This window comes from Pagrus major, chromosome 24 (genome assembly GCF_040436345.1).
Source record: "Pagrus major chromosome 24, Pma_NU_1.0".
Taxonomy (NCBI): Eukaryota; Metazoa; Chordata; class Actinopteri; order Spariformes; family Sparidae; genus Pagrus; species Pagrus major.
In genome coordinates, this window is record NC_133238.1 from 14407147 (window position 1) to 14425685 (window position 18539).

Here is an 18539-nt window from a genome sequence, read left to right on the forward strand (position 1 = left end):
CAAAAGGCAACAAAATGTTGTTGTGTAGCTGACATCCAATCAGAGGATTTGTCCATTTATTTCCTCTGAAGGTTCCAAACGAACATGTTTTCAACATGTTGCCTGAAATACAACGAAAGCCAAAACACTTGTCCTGCGAGACTGCCGGTCTCAGATGAAAGTTTCTGTTGAGCTTCCAGATCAAATCTGCGATCCACCTCAAGTTCCAGAAATAATCCTGCAGCTCCGTTAGAAACCAGCGAAATCTCCTCAGATCATCAGAGGAACGTTCACTTCAGAAAAATAGAAATCCATTTGTTGTTTCAGTCTGAAGGTGAGAACTGGTTTCCTGTCATTGTGGAGTTCAGCAGAAGACAACAGAGCACAGCTGAGGTGAGTCCGGTTGTGTTGACTGGACTTATAGACAGTTCAGTGAACTAGACGAGAATCTAATGAGGGAGATTTTTGTAGAAGAAATTATAGGACTGAGTACAATTCAGTGGGATTAAAGGAACAATTGACACAAAAAGTCAAACTCAGTCATCATCTCCTCCCCCCACGCTGGTCTCTGGGGGTATCTGAGTCTCGTAGTCCACAAAACATTTCTGGAGCTTCACAGTAAAACAGAGTTGCAGCATTCTGCTGAACAACTGAAGCAGCTGGAGACTTGATTTAAAACAGAGAAACAACCAAAAAACATCAGATGTCGGGGCTTTAGAGTGATTCATTCTTATGTCCATTCCACACACTGAGTCCATACATCTGCCGAGAAATCCTCAAAAAGGCGCTTCTTTAATGTGCAGAACTTGCCTTAAAAACATCATGTTTTTAAGTTTTCTTCAGTATCACAGTAATCCAGTGATAGTTGTCTGTGCATCCATGAGTACACTGCTAACAGGAAGTGCTAACAGCTAATTCAGCAAAGTTTTAATGGAGATATGAGTATGTTTTTTTATGGTTGTTCTTCATTTTAAATCCAGTCTCCAGCTGCTTCAGCTGTTCAGCAGAACGCTGCAACTCTGTTTTACTGTGAAGCTCCAGAAATGTTCTGTGGACTACGAGACTTCACCTGACTTTATATCATCAGGAGGAGATGATGGCTGAGCCTGACTTTATATCATCAGGAGGAGATGATGGCTGAGCCTGACTTTATATCATCAGGAGGAGATGATGGCTGAGTTTTAACATCTTGAGGTGAACTGGTCCTTAAAGTAAAGTAAAGATGAATGAAATAAAACCGGTCCAGATGAGACGACTAATGCTGAGATCAGAAAAAGAAAGCAAATTGAAAATGACATAAAACAAGTGGACGGAAAGGACGACAGGACAGCTCTGAAAAAGTGAAGCCAAAACATCTGGATCTCCCCCTGGTGGCTGGCTCCATGTTAGCAGATGACAAACTAAAATCTTGTACGTCAAATATTTTTTTTCCCACGATGGTTTCCGCCATGTCACACTTACGTGCTGATTTTAATTAGTTATTTCATGCTATGAAAACGATGATGTTGCTAGCGCAAAATGGCCGCTCTCGTACCTGGAATACTTCATGCTTCATTCTTGTAGAGTGTGAGGAAGTGGAGACTCCATCTTTATATATAACATCAATGAGCGGACATTATTAAGCCTGATCCCAGCATGAAGTAAAGACGAGTGGAGTGAAGAAGACGAGCTGAACTAAAAGGAACAAGACGACCCTGCAAATCCTGCCTGAACATGTTTTTGTGCCAAAACAAACATGGCCACCAGCCAGCTGCTTATATATGCTGAAAAGGACAAAAAAAGGAAGAAAAACGCTCAGAGTTTGGTGAAATCCTGGATGGAGAGGCGTGAAGGACTGAGGAGAAGGAAGTGGACGTCGCAAATATGAAACATGTTTCAAAATGTCAAATCTTTGTGAGAACGACTGGCAGTGCATTCTGATCGCTGGTCCTCTGGCTGCGGTAGATGAAAGCGGTGTCTCAGAGGTGTTTCTATTGGCTGGAAGACCTCTTCTGCTGGACGGACCTCGTCAAGATGCCCCACCCTCCTTGTTGTCACGACAACATTTCCTGTCCAGAGGCTGTTAAGACGAGAGATCGAGAAAGACAATTAAAGCTCAGAAACACTTTACTGAATCAAACAGAAGAGGTCTGTCAGAGGACGAGCTGCAGCGATATCAGAACTCAAAGAAAGGTCAACAGAAACTAAGAGGAGAGGATGGAGGTTCTGCCAATTCAACAGAATCCATTTCTACGAGGTATTCAGAGTCCAGTCCGAAAGGTTCTACAGACTTCAACAGGTTTTACAGAATATGTTCTCCAGCAATGGTTCCCTACCTGGGCTCTACGTGATCTGTTGACTGTTAGCTTTACAGGTTCTACGATTAGTCGAGAACCAGGTCAAACAAAGACTCTTGGTTTTATATCATCAAGTTCAACAGGTTCTACAAACTATGTTATACGGGATTTTACAGACTTCTACTGGGTTCTACTGATTCAACAGATTCTATTTCTAGTTCCAGTGACTTTAAACATGACATGTTGTTCAGCATATTTGTCGTAAAGGTTCTATAGACACCAGAACCTGAAACGTACAGGTTTTGTGGACTATAATGAGCAGGCTCTATACACTCTTAGTTCTCTGAATAACCTGCAAACCTATAGGAGCAGGTAAAAAAGACTATAGGTTCTAGAGGTTTTATATCATCACGTTCAACAGGTTCTTCAAACTATGTTCTAAAGCAATGGTTCCTTTGCCTGGTGGGTATTTGGATCCATTATTCTACCATTTTTATTCTAAACGTTTTGTTCTACTGGTTTCGTTCTACAGTGTCCCCAGACTCTTCTGGTCTTCCAGTCTCTGTAGACTCTGTGGTTGTGTGTGGTTTTCTTTTGTGTATGTCGGGTTTTGGGTTTTTTATATTTTGACTGAACAATCATCACTTTGTGTTGTAGTTATTTATGCTCTTCTTCTTTGGTTTACATTTAAGTTGCAGCTCGCGGGCGGCGCTGCCCGGAGCTCAGAATGATGTCACTAAATTTGGTCCTACAGTGTGACTGGAAAGCACTGAATGGAACAAAAACGTTTTTAACTTTTCTCCTTGTACGGAAGGAAAACCCCTCATGACAAAGTCAGAAACCAGTTTCCACCATCAGACTTTTACTATTTCCCTTCATTCATCATCAATTGTTCTACCTGTTTTGACTTCCAGACTTTTGGATTTATGCTGTTTTGGTCGACAGGAGGGAAAGATTACAGTCGTGTTCATAATAAAGACGTGTTTCATCTCCTCCTCAGAGAGGCTGCACATGATGGCACTGTGTTTAAGATGTATATTTCTGTCTGTTTACATAAACGAGTTGAAACTCACCGTCTCTCAGAGTGTTTATCTCTCCGCACAGCGAGGGCTGTTGGCTAATCGAGTCAGCAGACGAGCACATCTCCTATAATCTGCAGGAGATGAAAACAACACAGCATGATTATCTGCGGTTAAATAAAAAAAGATGCTCCATGTTCTAAAAACAGACAGAACCAACAGCAGCAGGGTCATGAGGCCCAGGGTGTGTTTAGCCTAGCTTAGCACAAAGACAGGACGCAGGAGGAAAGAGCTAGCCTCGAGCCTCCAGCATTGTTGTCTGATTTGGTGATAAATGTTTTAAAAAGGATCATGTGAAGTCCTTGAATGAAACTGCTGGTTTCCCTCCTCTCTTTGTCTGTCATCCTCAAAACATGTCCCATCTGGCTCGTTGTGGCAGGAAACGCACAGATGGAACAAATTAAAAATAATGATCATTCTGTTCCAGTGATGCAGCAGCATGATGTTTACAACCTGCGAAAAAGCTCCTTACAAACTGAAATTCACTCAACATTTTTCGACCACGTGTTGGAAATGTGTCAGATAGTTCATTGAAATGTATTTTGTGTTTTACACTTTTAAAATGACTTTTTAACTATTTAACCACTAAGAGTCGAGGCAGAGAGACCGCCGCATGATGTTTTATCTTCCATACAGACGGCCACGAGTTTGAGATGACAGTGTCGTAGTAAAACTTTGTGTGTAGTTTCTTTCTTTCTTTAAAGTTAATCATATTTCTGAGAAGCTAAAGGTGCTAAAAAAAACATGCGGTTCACACCTAGATCTACAAAAAAGTCTCTTGGTGCCATGACCTAAACCCAACAGGAAGTCGGCCATTTTGAATTTAGTGCTCATGTTTTGCATTGTACCTTGGCGTGGCCGGGTGGTGCGGTGAATTTGGATCCTTCGCCATGAAACAGTAATTAAGTCTTTGGTGATATGGCCTTAACCCAACAGGAAGCAGGTCAGTTTGAATTGAGTGCTCATGTTTTTCCTACTACAGCTTTAACCTCATTGATCAGGAAAAGTTGACTCTTTGTTGGTGTGGCCGGGTGGTGCGGTGAATCTGGATCTATCGCCGTGAAACAGGAAGTTGTTGTAGCTGACAAACACATGATTGATGAAAGTCTTGGCCATGTTCTTGGTAACATGGCGTGAACCCAATGGGAAGTTGGCCATTTTGAATTTAGTGCTCATGTTTTGCGTTGTTCCTTGGCGTGGCCGGGTGGTGCGGTGAATTTGGATCTTTGCCATTAAACCGTAAGTTGTTGTAATTTGCATGAATATGTTTGAATTTGTGCCAAACTTTTGATGTTTGATAAAGGCCCCGCCCCCAAGACGTCAAAATGTAAATATTCTGTTTTAGTCACAGCGCCACCTGCTGGGACACGGAAATAACATGTTATATATTGTGATCCTGGTTTGACCAGATCCACCTCAGATATGGTAAACAAAAAAAGGTTTGTAAGACCTTGATGATGCTTCACTGTGAAAATTGTGAGGTTTTGTTGAATGGCATGACAACGGCGGGACGGCGAAAGTTTGAGGTTTCGCCACGAAAGAGGAAGTTGTTGTAACTCACACACATTTTATTTAATCTGCCCCAGACTTCACGTGTTTGAGTCCTGGCCTGACGACATCTACGTGGCTATTTTTCAGTCATAGTTTTAGTGCCACCTACTGGCAACAGGAAGTTGGAAGTCCTATCTTCAGTCTTATGATCTTGATAATGCTTCTTCGTGGAGATTGTGAGTTTTGGGGTAACGACGTTGCCATGGCGACATGCTATTCACCATGAAACAGGAAGTTGTTGGAGGGGGTGGGACACTCGAAAACTCAGGAAACTTGGCACAAACAAAATACAAAGTAACCGTCGACTCTAGTAAAGGATCTGATGTGAGTACAAAGGTGAAGTAAATGTACTCAGTTACTCTACAAACATCAGACAATGAACTGTTTCTGTAAACAACCACAGGACAAGTTTGAACCTCCACAGCTTCTGTAACTCTCACCTACAATAGGAAAACCTGCTGCTGCACGCACACACACACACACACACACACACACACACACACACACACACACACACACACACACACACACACACACACATAAAGCAGTTATATCACTGATCGCCGGTTCGATTCCCCTCAGTGTTACTGTGTCGTGTCGCTGCAGGAGTTTCTTTGAGATCAAAAACAGGATAAGACTTGTTTTAACCCACACACACACACACACACACACACACACACAGTATGTACATACACACACACGTACACACATTTTTGTCCACACATACGCTCACTCTCTCCAAAATAAACACAGTGCGACATGCATGATTTGAGATCATAAGAGCTGCTGTTGTTCTGACATGATTACACTGATAACACTGTGTGTGTGTGTGTGTGTGTGTGTGTGTGTGTGTGTACTCACAGGCAGGTATTGTGCAGTCTCTGGTGTTGTGGTACAGTCTGAGGAAATGTTTTCTGCACTTCGGGTTGAAGTAAAGAGGACCTGAGGACAGAGTGACCCACGTTAGAATACTGGACTCTGATTGGACAGAGCGGCTGTGACAGAGCGGCTCATTGGAGCTTTAAAGGTGGAAATTGTAGAATATGGTCAGAAGTCGAAGGTAACTTAAAAAAGGTAGGAGAGGAGGAGGCAGAGTCTGGTACCTGTCAGGTGTATGATGAACGTCTCCTTGTGTCGAGGATCTCTGTGGTGACCCGCTGGAAGAAAAACAGACGTAGTTTTAATAGCAGCAGGAGGATCGTAATATTTGTACAACACTTTTCTAACTGAGGTCACATGACAACAGATCCATCTCCATGACAACGGAGCAAGCTGATGGAGTCAGGATCGTTCTGTCAGAGTCGTCTAAGCTCAGGAAGGAACTCTGATTTCGTCATTTTGAGCCTATTTTTATTCACATCTAGTCCGTCTCCATTAAGCATTAGCCAATTTATCTGTTAGCACTTCCTGTTTGCAGTGTACTCATGGATATACAGACAGCTGTCACTGGATTACTGTGATACTGAAGAAAACTTAAAAATGTGATAATTCTCAATGGAGTTCTGCAGTCTTGGTTGGTGCAGTAGCCAGCGAGCCTCAGGTTCACTGTGTGTCTCTTGGTTTTTGGGAATCGTTGTCTTATAATCCAGCCCTCCCTGATCAGGACATCTTCCTCTGGACCAAACAGGTGAAAGCTGAAGACTCTGTGATGGTTTGGCATCAGCTGACTGCACTAATGGACCCAACTGTAAATGTTCTGATGAGTTAAAGTGGACTGATCCAAACAACAAAAAGTCCTCCAGTAAAATGGGCTTCTAGAGACGGAGCGCTGCATCATTTCTGCACTTAAATTAACCAGTTATGTTAGTTTGTTTCATGAAACGAAATATGGTTTGACCTTTTAAACCGTCTCGAATGTTCTGTTGGTCGAACAAAACGAGATCCTGATGTTTAAAAAGAGCCGAGTCGACTGCAACAAGCTGATAAATGTCGTGGAGTGGAAGAATAAAGTAAAACTGGAAACTCAGTTACACAAAGAACTGTTTCCACTGATGGAATGTAACTAAGTATATTTACTCAAGTACCATAGAATATTAAGATACTTGTACTTTACATCTTTTTGATTACTTTAGTTACTTTACTATTAATCTAATTACATTCCTGTGATTACTGGATGTGACTCTTTGAATTGAATTTCATTCATTCATCAGCTTGACTCATTGATGATCAATTACTTACAGACTGATGCACATTACCACACAGCTGCAGCACCACCAGTAATACCAGTAGCAGCACCAGTACCAGTACCAGTACCAGTACCAGCACCAGCACCAGTACAAGTAGTAACACTAGTAGCAGCACCAGTACCAGTACCAGTACAAGTACCAGTACCAGCACCAGTACAAGTTGAAACACCAGTAGCAGCACCAGTACAAGTTGAAACACCAGTAGAAGCACCAGTACCAGTACCAGCACTAGTAGTAGCACCGGCACTAGTAACAGCACCAGTACAAGTAGTAACACTAGTACCAGCACCAGTACAAGCAGTAATACCAGTAGCAGTACCAGCACTAGTAGCAGCACCAGTAAAAGTTGAAATACCAGTAGCAGCACCAGTACCAGCACCAGTAACAGCACCAGTACGAGTAGTAACACTAGTACCAGCACCAGTAGCAGCACCAGTAAAAGTTGAAATACCAGTAGCGGCACCAGTACCAGCACCAGTACAAGCCGTAATACCAGTAGCAGTACCAGCACCAGTACCAGTAACAGCACCAGTACGAGTAGTAACACCAGTAGCAGCACCAGTAGCAGTACCAGCACCAGTACCAGCACCAGTACAAGTAGTAACACTAGTACCAGCACCAGTAGCAGCACCAGTAGCAGTACCAGCACCAGTAGCAGCACCAGTACAAGCAGTAATACCAGTATCAGCACCAGTACCAGCACCACTAGCAGCAGGAGTTCAAGTACTGACCCTGCCCTGGTGTTCTGACTCCGCTCAGGTCCACTGGCTCCGTCCTGGACCTTGGGTACCGGCCGACCTGCTCCAGCATGCTGCGGCCGTCCAGGGTGGCGGAGTTTCGGAGCAGCGCCGCTGTGGTGCAGCGTCCCGCGGCCAGCAGCAGGAGGAGGAGCGCTGAAAGGACCGGAAGCCGCGGGAGCAGCATGATGCGGACCTGAAGGAAGACATGTGGACACTGACAGAACTGAAAACTCCAGTAATCCATCAGCTGAGTGATTAAAGTGATCGATCTGCCGCAGCTTCCTTCAAAATAAAATGAAGCAGGTTTATATAAGTCTGTTTGGGTCTAATTGGATCCTCCTCTTCTTTAACCAGAACACATTTCACAGTTTTTAACGAGAAACTGATTTTAAATTGATCTGGAAAGTATGAAGCCATAAAACAAAATATCAAACAGGCTCTTCTTTGTGTGTCCAGACCTGACGATGGGACTCAATTCAGAAGTCCACTTGAAATTCCTTCAATTTAGGGTCAGACTGGAAGTTTAACATTGAAGAAGTTCTGTTAGATTTAATCTGGACGTTTTAATTAAAGAATCAAATTTTATTTTGATCAAATAATTCGACTACTTTAATAAAACTCGTATTAAACTTTATTTTAACAAAACTCGTATTAAACTTTATTTTAACAAAACTCGTATTAAACTTTATTTTAATAAAACTCGTATTAAACTTTATTTTAACAAAACTCGTATTAAACTTTATTTTAACAAAACTCGTATTAAACTTTATTTTAACAAAACTCGTATTAAACTTTATTTTAACAAAACTCGTATTAAACTTTATTTTAAACTTTATTTTAACGGAACCCGTATTGGACTTTCGGACCCACCTCTCTCCTCCCCTCTGCGGCTCGCTGCGCTGCGCTCCCCGGCCCTCCGCTCTCTGACCCCGGCCTCTCCCTCCCGGCTCGTCCCGGAGCTGGTCTCTGGTCTGTGCTTCGTGTCTCTGCTGCAGTTTGTTATCCCGGGTTGTTGTCGGTCTGAGCCGCGTGCTGCCGGGCGCCGGGGCCCGGTAGCATCTTAGACCGGCTCGGATCACTGGTGGAGCGCGAGGAGCTGCTGGAGCTCCTTCATCATCATCATCAGCTTCCCGCAGCAGCTGTCAGGGCGCGGGACGGGTTCATGCTCCGGTCCGGGAGAAACGGTCCGAGCGCAGCCGCGTCTGGTCCTATTGATCCGCTGATCAGGTGTGTGTGAGCGCGCTCCTCCTCCTCTCTGACAGATCACGGAAATACACGAGGAGGAGGAGGAGGAGGAGGAGGAGGAGGAGCGCGTGCATGTGCATGCGGGCAGCTGACGTGCACACACGCAGACACACACAGGCAGTCTGACAGGTGAGAGTCAGTCTGCAGCCTTCAGCGGTGCAGCACCTCCTCTCAGTGGACACACTGCAACACTTCTACTGCTTTAATTCATGTGGGTCCATCTGGGACAAACAGAACAACACAGAACAACAACACAGAACAACAACACAGAACAACACCACAGAACAACACAGAACACAGAACAACAACACAGAACAACACAGAACAACAACACAGAACAACACAGAACAACAACACAGAACAACAACACAGAACAACAACACAGAACAACACAGAACAACATAGAACAACACCACAGAACAACACAGAACAACAACACAGAACAACAACACAGAACAACACAGAACAACATAGAACAACACCACAGAACAACACAGAACAACAACACAGAACAACAACACAGAACGACACAGAACAACATAGAACAACACAGAACAACAACACAGAACAACACAGAACGACACAGAACAACACAGAACAACATAGAACAACAACACAGAACAACACAGAACAACAACACAGAACGACACAGAACAACAACACAGAACACAGAACAACAACACAGAACAACAACACAGAACAACACAGAACAACAACACAGAACAACACAGAACAACACAGAACAACAACACAGAACGACACAGAACAACACAGAACAACAACACAGAACAACACAGAACAACAACACAGAACAACACAGAACAACACAGAACAACAACACAGAACAACACAGAACAACACAGAACAACAACACAGAACGACACAGAACAACACAGAACAACAACACAGAACAACACAGAACAACAACACAGAACAACAACACAGAACGACACAGAACAACACAGAACAACAACACAGAACAACAACACAGAACGACACAGAACAACACAGAACAACATAGAACAACAACACAGAACAACACAGAACAACAACACAGAACGACACAGAACAACAACACAGAACACAGAACAACAACACAGAACAACACAGAACAACAACACAGAACAACACAGAACAACACAGAACAACAACACAGAACAACACAGAACAACACAGAACAACAACACAGAACGACACAGAACAACACAGAACAACAACACAGAACAACACAGAACAACAACACAGAACACCACAGAACAACAACACAGGACAACAACACAGAACAACAACACAGAACACCACAGAACAACAACACAGAACAACAACACAGAACAACAACACAGAACACCACAGAACAACAACACAGAACGACACAGAACAACACAGAACAACAACACAGAACAACACAGGACAACAACACACAACAACAACACACAACAACAACACAGAACAACACAGAACAACAACACAGGACAACAACACAGAACAACACACAACAACACACAACAACAACACAGGACAACAACACACAACAACAACACAGAACAACAACACAGAACACAGGACAACAACACAGGACAACAACACAGAACAACACAGAACAACAACACAGAACAACACAGAACAACAACACAGAACAACAACACAGAACAACACAGAACAACACAGAACAACAACACAGAACAACACAGAACAACAACACAGAACAACAACACAGAACAACACAGAACACCACAGAACAACAACACAGAACACCACAGAACAACAACACAGAACAACGGGTGGCTGTGGCTCAGGGGTAGAGCCAGCGTCTTGTTATCAGAAGGTTGCTGGTTTGATTCCCCTGGTCTGTTGAAGTGTCATCGGGCAAGATGCTGCCGGCACCTGCTAGCAAAGATCTTTACAACAGCAGGTGTTGTACTGCTTTTGTCAACAGGGGGCGCTAGAATCAACAAAAAGTTCCTTGTAGTCACGTTAAAAGTAAAACAACATATTTGGGGTTTGTGTTATTTATTGCGACTTGGAATGGGTTCCTTGAGGTTTTAAGGAGGTTCTTGGGGTTCTTCAAGCGTTCATCTGAAGCTGTTGAAGTCGTCCATGCACAAGAAGGTCCAGAGGTCAGATTGGAAGGACGCTTGTGTGTTTTCTGGGGTTAGCAGTGTTTGATTGAGACACTGAATGGGTTCCTTGGGCTTTTAAAGAGCTTCTAGTTCTTGTAGTTTTTACAGGTCCGAGCTCCTTGAAAAGTTCAGCACAAACTGTTGAACTAGTCCAGGCATCCATGAACAGGTTGAGAGGTTCCTTGGGGTTCCTAAAGAGTTTCTACGAGTTTGAGCCCCTTGCGAAGTTCACCAGAAGCTGTTGAAGTGGTCAAGGCATCCGTGACGAGGTCCAGAGGCCGGATCAGAGGGAGGTTTGTGTTGTCTTTAAGGATTTGTTGCGACTTGGAATGGGTTCCTTGGTGGTACAGAAGGTGCTGGATGTCCAAGAAAGATGGTCTGTGAGTTCCTGGGAACATCAGGGGACTTCAGGGTATTCAGGGGTTTGGGAACCTCTCTTAAGATTCCAGAGACCCTCATCTGGAGAGTTTCACGGACTTCAGGAGGATTTGTGGGTCTACAAAGTGCCGTGTGAGAGGAACCAGAGGTCTTTGAGAGTCTTTAGTCTTGAACAAAAACACAAGTCAACAGGCCGAGAAAATGTTTTCATAACGACTTCAAACCAGGATGGAAGAACACAAGACGACAACACCCGACAAAAACACATCAGCGATGCCTTAAATAAACTTTAACACACGACGAGATAACACATCGCAACACAGACGGTACAACAACACAAGAAGATAACACTGAACAACTACAACAACTGAACACTTGAGTGATGAGGACTGGGACGCAGCCAAACTGTCACACACACACACACACACACACACCCACACACCACACACACACACACACACACACACACACACACACACACACACACACAGACACAGACACACACACCTCTTCCTGTTGATGTGAATGGCCGTCTGTTCTCACAGTTCCACCCTTATTTGTTCATCTGCTCTATCAGATATCAAATCACTCTCACTCTGCTCAGATGTGTGTGTGTGTGTGTGTGTGTGTGTGTGTGTGTGTGTGTGTGTGTGTGTGTGTGTGTTGTGAATGTAAACACATTTGCACATTAGTGTTTAATAGTGGTGATTTACAGAGGGTCAGGATTTACCAGGAATGTACGTCTATGTATGTATCAGTATAAACAACGTGTGCGTTCACACGAGTGTGCGTTGGTGTTTTTAAACCTGTATTTATTCAGGGTTTAAGGTTTGCAGAGGAATGACGCCCTGAATGTCAGAGTGGAGGCTGTTTATTCATGCAGGTCAGTACATTATCTTTTCTCACGGCCATTAACTCCACTCTCATATCCAGGCCTGTACCGCCGCACTGTTGCATTTACTACATGCCCGGGTTTGGAACATCTCCAAGAACCTCTGGCACCTCCCCCGAGGGCCCATTAAATGTCCTTAAGAACATTTTAAACCTTTTTAATCTCACCAGCTCTGACATCTCCTCAGGGACCTCTGGACCCTCCTCAAATGGCCCAAAACATTTTTAGAAAGGATGCCTCAAGAACCTCCCCGAGGATCACTTTAAGGCCACCCAGAACCTGATAGCTCATTGAAATGTCTATATAGAGCCAGGGATCCTTATCAAAAACCTCTAAAACATCATCACCTCTGGATCCTCTACAAAACCTCTAAAACTAATTCAAGGGCCCTTTCCTTGACCTCTGGAACCTCCTTACAGGCCCACTAGAACTTGGAGAACCACTGAAATGTTAAATGTGAAAACCTGAACCATGAACCTACATCTATTCTTATAAAATACTTAAAAATCTCTGAAACATTCTTGGTTAGGGTTATAAACTTCGCCTTCTCAAGAACCTGAGGAACCTCTTTTAAGGGCCTTTGGAAACTGTAGGAATGGCTGAAGAACCTATTCGTGAGCCACGGAGTTCAGCTGAGATTCTCTGGAACCTACTTCAGCAAGTAGCAACCTTGAAAGAACCTCCTGACTCACCCAAAGACCCAATGAACCACATTGGACTTTCTTGGTTCTTCCTTTAACCCTCTAAACATCACTATAGAACCATGGGAACCTCCAAACTGTCTTCCAGGGAACCTTATTATGAGCAGGGAACATTTTTCAACACCTCTGGTCCTCTTGAAGAACCTCTAAATCTATCTTGAGGGAACTTTCTGCAACCTCTGGAACTTTTTAAAATGCCCACTAGAACTTGGAGAACCTAGAATCTCTGGACCTAACCCGTGTATCCCTGGAACTTCCTTACTTTCTTAAAGACCCTGAAAATCCCCTGAAAGACTTCCGGAGCTTTCAGAAGAACCTGAAGCACCTGTTTTAAGGTCCTGTAGAAGGACTGACTTGTCTTTAAAGAACCGAACTGGAATCAAACTTTCTTGGTTCTTCCTGTAACTCTCTAAACATCATTATGGAAACTTGAGAACCACAGAAATGTATTTCAAGATCCAGGGAACCTTTTTCAGCATCAGTGGAACCTCTTAATTTTCTTTTTATTTCACACTAATTCAGCACAAAAGACGACAAAAATATCTATGTTGATACAGTCTCAGTGACAGAGTGACTGTACAGTTTTTTTTGTCCCCACATCCCTCCCCTCCCTGTATTTCCCAAAGAAAAAGAAAAAGAGAAGGAGAAAAAAAAACAGAATACAAACACATGAAAATAAATACATAAAAAAGCAGCAACACATATTCACTGATATCAGTGGAGTATTTGTACATACATGCCCATATATACAGGCTATACATATACATATGTACATACTCATACATACACATAGTGTACATTTTATGTTAAGGTCTACCTAGCTACGTAAGACACAGACTCAGGGTTAAACTAAGCTAATCATTAGTCCCCTTTAGAAAACTCTCTCAAACAGTCTGAGGCTGCAATGTTTGTAAAATAGTGTTTCAGCTGCACTTGTGTAACCTCCCGGGTAGTTTTTCTCAACTGTACCGGTCACACATACATCAACGCCACCACCGGATTTCACAGCACGGCTAACATTTAACTGTTGACAGCAGAGAGAACAGCCATGGCAATTTAATGAGTCTGTGGAAGAACCAGCGTGGAGCTTATTGCTGCAGGAAATATGTGATAAAATACTCAGATCATTGACATCAGAAAAAAAGACACCACAATGTTAGAAATACTCCACAGAAGTACTGAAGTATTACCAGCAAAATGTACTTAAAGTATCCGAAGTAAAAGTACTCCTCATGCAGAATGGCATGTTATTACTAAAATATAATAATTTACTAAAATATAATAATAATTATTATTATTTTAATAATTAATATTATTTTTATTATTTTTAATGATTTTTAGGACTTCAGGGGCTCTTTGGTAGTTTTGTTGCTCGACAATATACAACTTTATTATTCTTATTGACAACGGACGATTTGAGGGGAAACGATTTTCTGATTATTGGAATCAATTTTTTTCACGGACGGACGATGATAACTTGCAATCTGAAGTATAAAGTAGCAGAAAATGAAAATACTCAAGTACAAGTACCTCAGAGTTTCACTTAAGTCCAGTACTTGAGTAAATGTACTTAGTTACATCACATCCCTGCTAATAAATATGTATTTATAGGCTATTTTTTATGGAAACCAGTGGTTTTGTTTTAATGTTAAATACTTAACAACACAACATTTTATGTGCTAATCAAACAGGTTGGTTGTTTTGTTGTCTCAAAAACCACCTCAGAAGAAGTTTTAAATACTTCAACACGAGAAGAAGTCAGGAAACTTTACAGGTGTGTAGTCCAGATCAAAATGATCACAAAGTGTCTGTAGTTTGTGTGTGGGATGAAGTGTAGTGAAGTAAAGTACAGTACTTGAGTAAATGTACTCTCCTCTTTGGAACGAGGTCACAGAGTAAAGCAGATGAAAACACCGTGCGAGCACTGCGGCTTCCTTGTGATGAAAGATGGAAGAAAAACCAAACACACTCAGTGAAAGCGTTCCGTTCTGCCAGGTTCACTTAGTGTTTCCTCACACACACACACACACACACACACACACACACACACTGGCTGTGAGCAAACTGTTACCGTGACGACAGAAAATCACACACACATCCACACAGCATTTGCACAAATTCTTAACCACTCATTATTGACTGAAAAGCCAAGAACAACACCAGGTGTGTGCAGGTGTGTGCAGGTGTGATCACTGCGTCCTCCATCTTTGTTTCATCCGTGACATAAAATCCTTTTTTATGAACTTTAAAACCTCCTCCAGACGAGGAGCGAGAGAAGAAAGGAAAACAAGGCTGTTGATGTTTTTGGCTCGACAATCAGAAAATGAAAACCTCTGAGAATTCATAATGACACAGATTAAACACAGACGGATGGGGGTCAAAGGTCAGACGGGGTCGTGGTAAACTATGTGTTCATGAAGTCTTGATGGACCCTCTGGATCGTTCTGTTCTGTTCAGCTTCAACACCAAACCAAGACACCGAGCAGCTGCCCGGCAGCCACACGTGTCCTGGTTTCAGTCCTCCACCAGGCTGACAGAAAAACACTCCACATAAATAAAACGTCTCATGTTTGGAGGCAAAAACTTCATATGAATAACAACCATTTGGTATTCTGTTTTCCCTCCAGGACAGACACGCTGCTGCATCATCATGACAATACAGATATTTGTCTGACTGCTTCATCTGACCTCTTCCACCCAAAAACACACATACGCACCGCTGCTGGCAGTCTGAGGAACAAACGCTGCGTTTGTTCTCCCAGATATCTCACTGAGGACAGTGTGATGGGGCTTTTAGACAAAACTTCTGAGCAAATTAAAAACTAATCTGAGCGCCAATCAATCTGATTCAACAACAACGTAGTGGGTGGATGTATCACGTAAGATAAGAATGTCTGGAATCTCCCTCACAAGCCCTGACACCCACCAACTGTCCTGTGGAACTGAACTGAGAACCCTAAGAACTCATCAAGAACCCCTCAAACCCCCTCAAGAACCTCCTCATGGACCCCTTGAGCCCAATCAAGAACAGTTGGACCATCCCAAGAACCCCCAAAGCTTCCTAATGAATCCTGTACCGTTCTCAAGAGATCACGAAACATGCTTAGACCCTAGGAACTCCTAGTCAACACCTCAAGGAGTTCTTAAACATCCCCAAGAACTTCTGCAACCTCCAAACAACCTTTAAAGCATCACAAAGAACCTCTTAAACCTTAAGTTGAGATAAAATCAACCCCAATAACCACATAAACATCTTCAAGGACCACTTAAATCTTCTCAAGAACATTTTCGCCTTCTTAAACATCTCCCAAACCTCATGAAGATCCTTTAGAACCTTGTCAGAACCTCTGAAACATCATGAATTTCAAGGACCTAACAGAAGATTTATTAAACCTCATCAAGAACCCTAACATCTGATCAAAAACACCCAGGACATTCTTAAGAACCTCTTTAATCATGTTAAAGTGTATTGAAGGGAACTACAAACCCTTTAGACCTCATCAAAACCTCTGTAACACCCTCAAGAACTAGTTAAAGCTCAGTGATACCAGAAATATTTTCAAGAACCCATTAAATATTCTCAAACACCCCATCAAGAACCTCTGGAACCCCCTTGTAACCTTTGAAACATGTCTACAAATGTCTGGAACTTGTTCAATATCTTTGGAGAGGATAAAAAGTTTGTTAAGGACCAATGAAATCTGTACAAGAACCCTTTAAATTTCCTCAAACACTTCTGGCACCTTATCCAGAACCTCTGGAAGCCCCTTGTAGCATTTGTAACATGGCTTTTAACATCTAGAACCACCTCAAGAACTTACAATAAACTTTTTTATCCTGCTATCCTACTTGAGGACCAATGAAATCTGCACAAGAACCTCTGGGAGCGTCTTGGAACCATTTAAATATGTTCATGAACTCCCAGAACCTCCTCAAGAACTTCAAGCACTCTCTTAAATCAATGTTAAAGTTTATTAAGGAGCACTAAGGAACCCTCAAACACTTCAGGCACCTCAGCATCTTCTACACGAACCCCACAAATGTCTGGAGCTACCTCTGTATCTTTACACTTCTTCAAGAACTCTTGCAGAACCCCTAAAGAACCTCTTACACTTTGTTCAGAAATCCAGAAATCTGAAATCAAGAACCCTTGAGGTCTCTGGGATTTCCTCTAAGTCATGCATGCAAAACAAAACACAGTCAAGAACTGAAACTGCAGCACCTGACAGACCAAGTTTAGGGACTAGAAACAGTGACGTGGTTGATCCACAGCACCACTCAGTGGTCAGGGGGATAAATGGCGTCCTGGTGCACGGTGCACTTGAGGAGCAGCTGAAGAGGAGAAAACTGAAGCTGCTGTGCTCCAAACACTGAAGCTTGTTCTCTTCAGACTCTCCAATCACAGCAGGTGTTTAAACCTCGAGTACTGTTGGAGCTGCTGCTGAAACTTAAACTACATGACGCTGACTTCAACTTGTCACCATCATTGGTCCAGTTAAACCTTTTTGTTTACATTTCCATCGGTCTATTTGACAGGTAAGAAACAGGACAGGGCCACTGAAAAAAAATGTTTGTTGGCTCTGACTATTTTCTAGACTATCGTCTTTTCAAATCAGTTTGGGATTTCAGGGGTTTGGTCCCCAGCTTCTTCAGTTGTTGACGAGAATGCTGCAACACTGAAACTTTACGTAAGCCTTTAAGAAGGCTCACCAGCGTCTCTTCTTCCTGAGGAGACTAAAGAAGGTCCATCTGTCTCCTCAGATTCTGGTGAACTTCTACCGCTGCACCATCGACAGCATCCTTACCAACTGTGTCGCAGTATGGTATGGCAACTGCTCAGCCTCTGACCGGAAAGCACTGCAGAGGGTGGTGAAAACTGCCCACAGCATCACTGGTTCCTCACTCCCTCCATCGAGGCTCTGCAGAGCAAGCGATGTCTGCGAAAGGCGCGAAGCATCGTCAAGGAGCGTTTTCACCCCAACCATGGACTGTCCACCCACCCTCCGCTACGGGTCTCTCCGCACCTGGACCAGCAGGTTCAGGGGAAGCTTTTTCCCTGCGTCTGTCACCCCACTGAACTCCACACCCCGGTGACGACCAACTGCACCCCCCCACCCCACCCAGACACTGCACTACACTGCACTGCTATTGACTATTTTACACTTCATCTACACCTTTAGTACTGCCAATAACACTTATTTACTGTACAAACTGTATCTTCATTTAGTACTGCCAGTAATATTTATATACTGTACATACTGTACCTAGACCTACTTACACCCTATTTATTTATACTCTGCACTTTACTGCTTTTTGCACTTCTGGTTAGACACTAACTGCATTTCGTTGTCTCTGTACTTGTACTGTGCACAATGACAATAAAGTTGAATCT

The 18539-nt window shown here is 43.0% G+C and overlaps 1 protein-coding gene across 1 annotated transcript; it reads right to left on the reverse strand.

Annotated features, from left to right (window-relative positions):
* Positions 1-645: 645 nt before the first annotated feature.
* alkal2b (ALK and LTK ligand 2b) lies at positions 646-8988 on the reverse strand. The gene is made up of 6 exons (XM_073462362.1): positions 8682-8988; positions 7803-8004; positions 5989-6042; positions 5747-5827; positions 3329-3408; positions 646-2038 (listed from the first exon to the last, which is right to left on the reverse strand). The coding sequence occupies exons 2-5, from the start codon at positions 7993-7995 to the stop codon at positions 3344-3346; spliced, it is 393 nt and encodes a 130-aa protein (XP_073318463.1). The 5' UTR covers positions 7996-8004; positions 8682-8988; the 3' UTR covers positions 646-2038; positions 3329-3343.
* Between the last annotated feature and the right edge of the window lie 9551 nt (positions 8989-18539).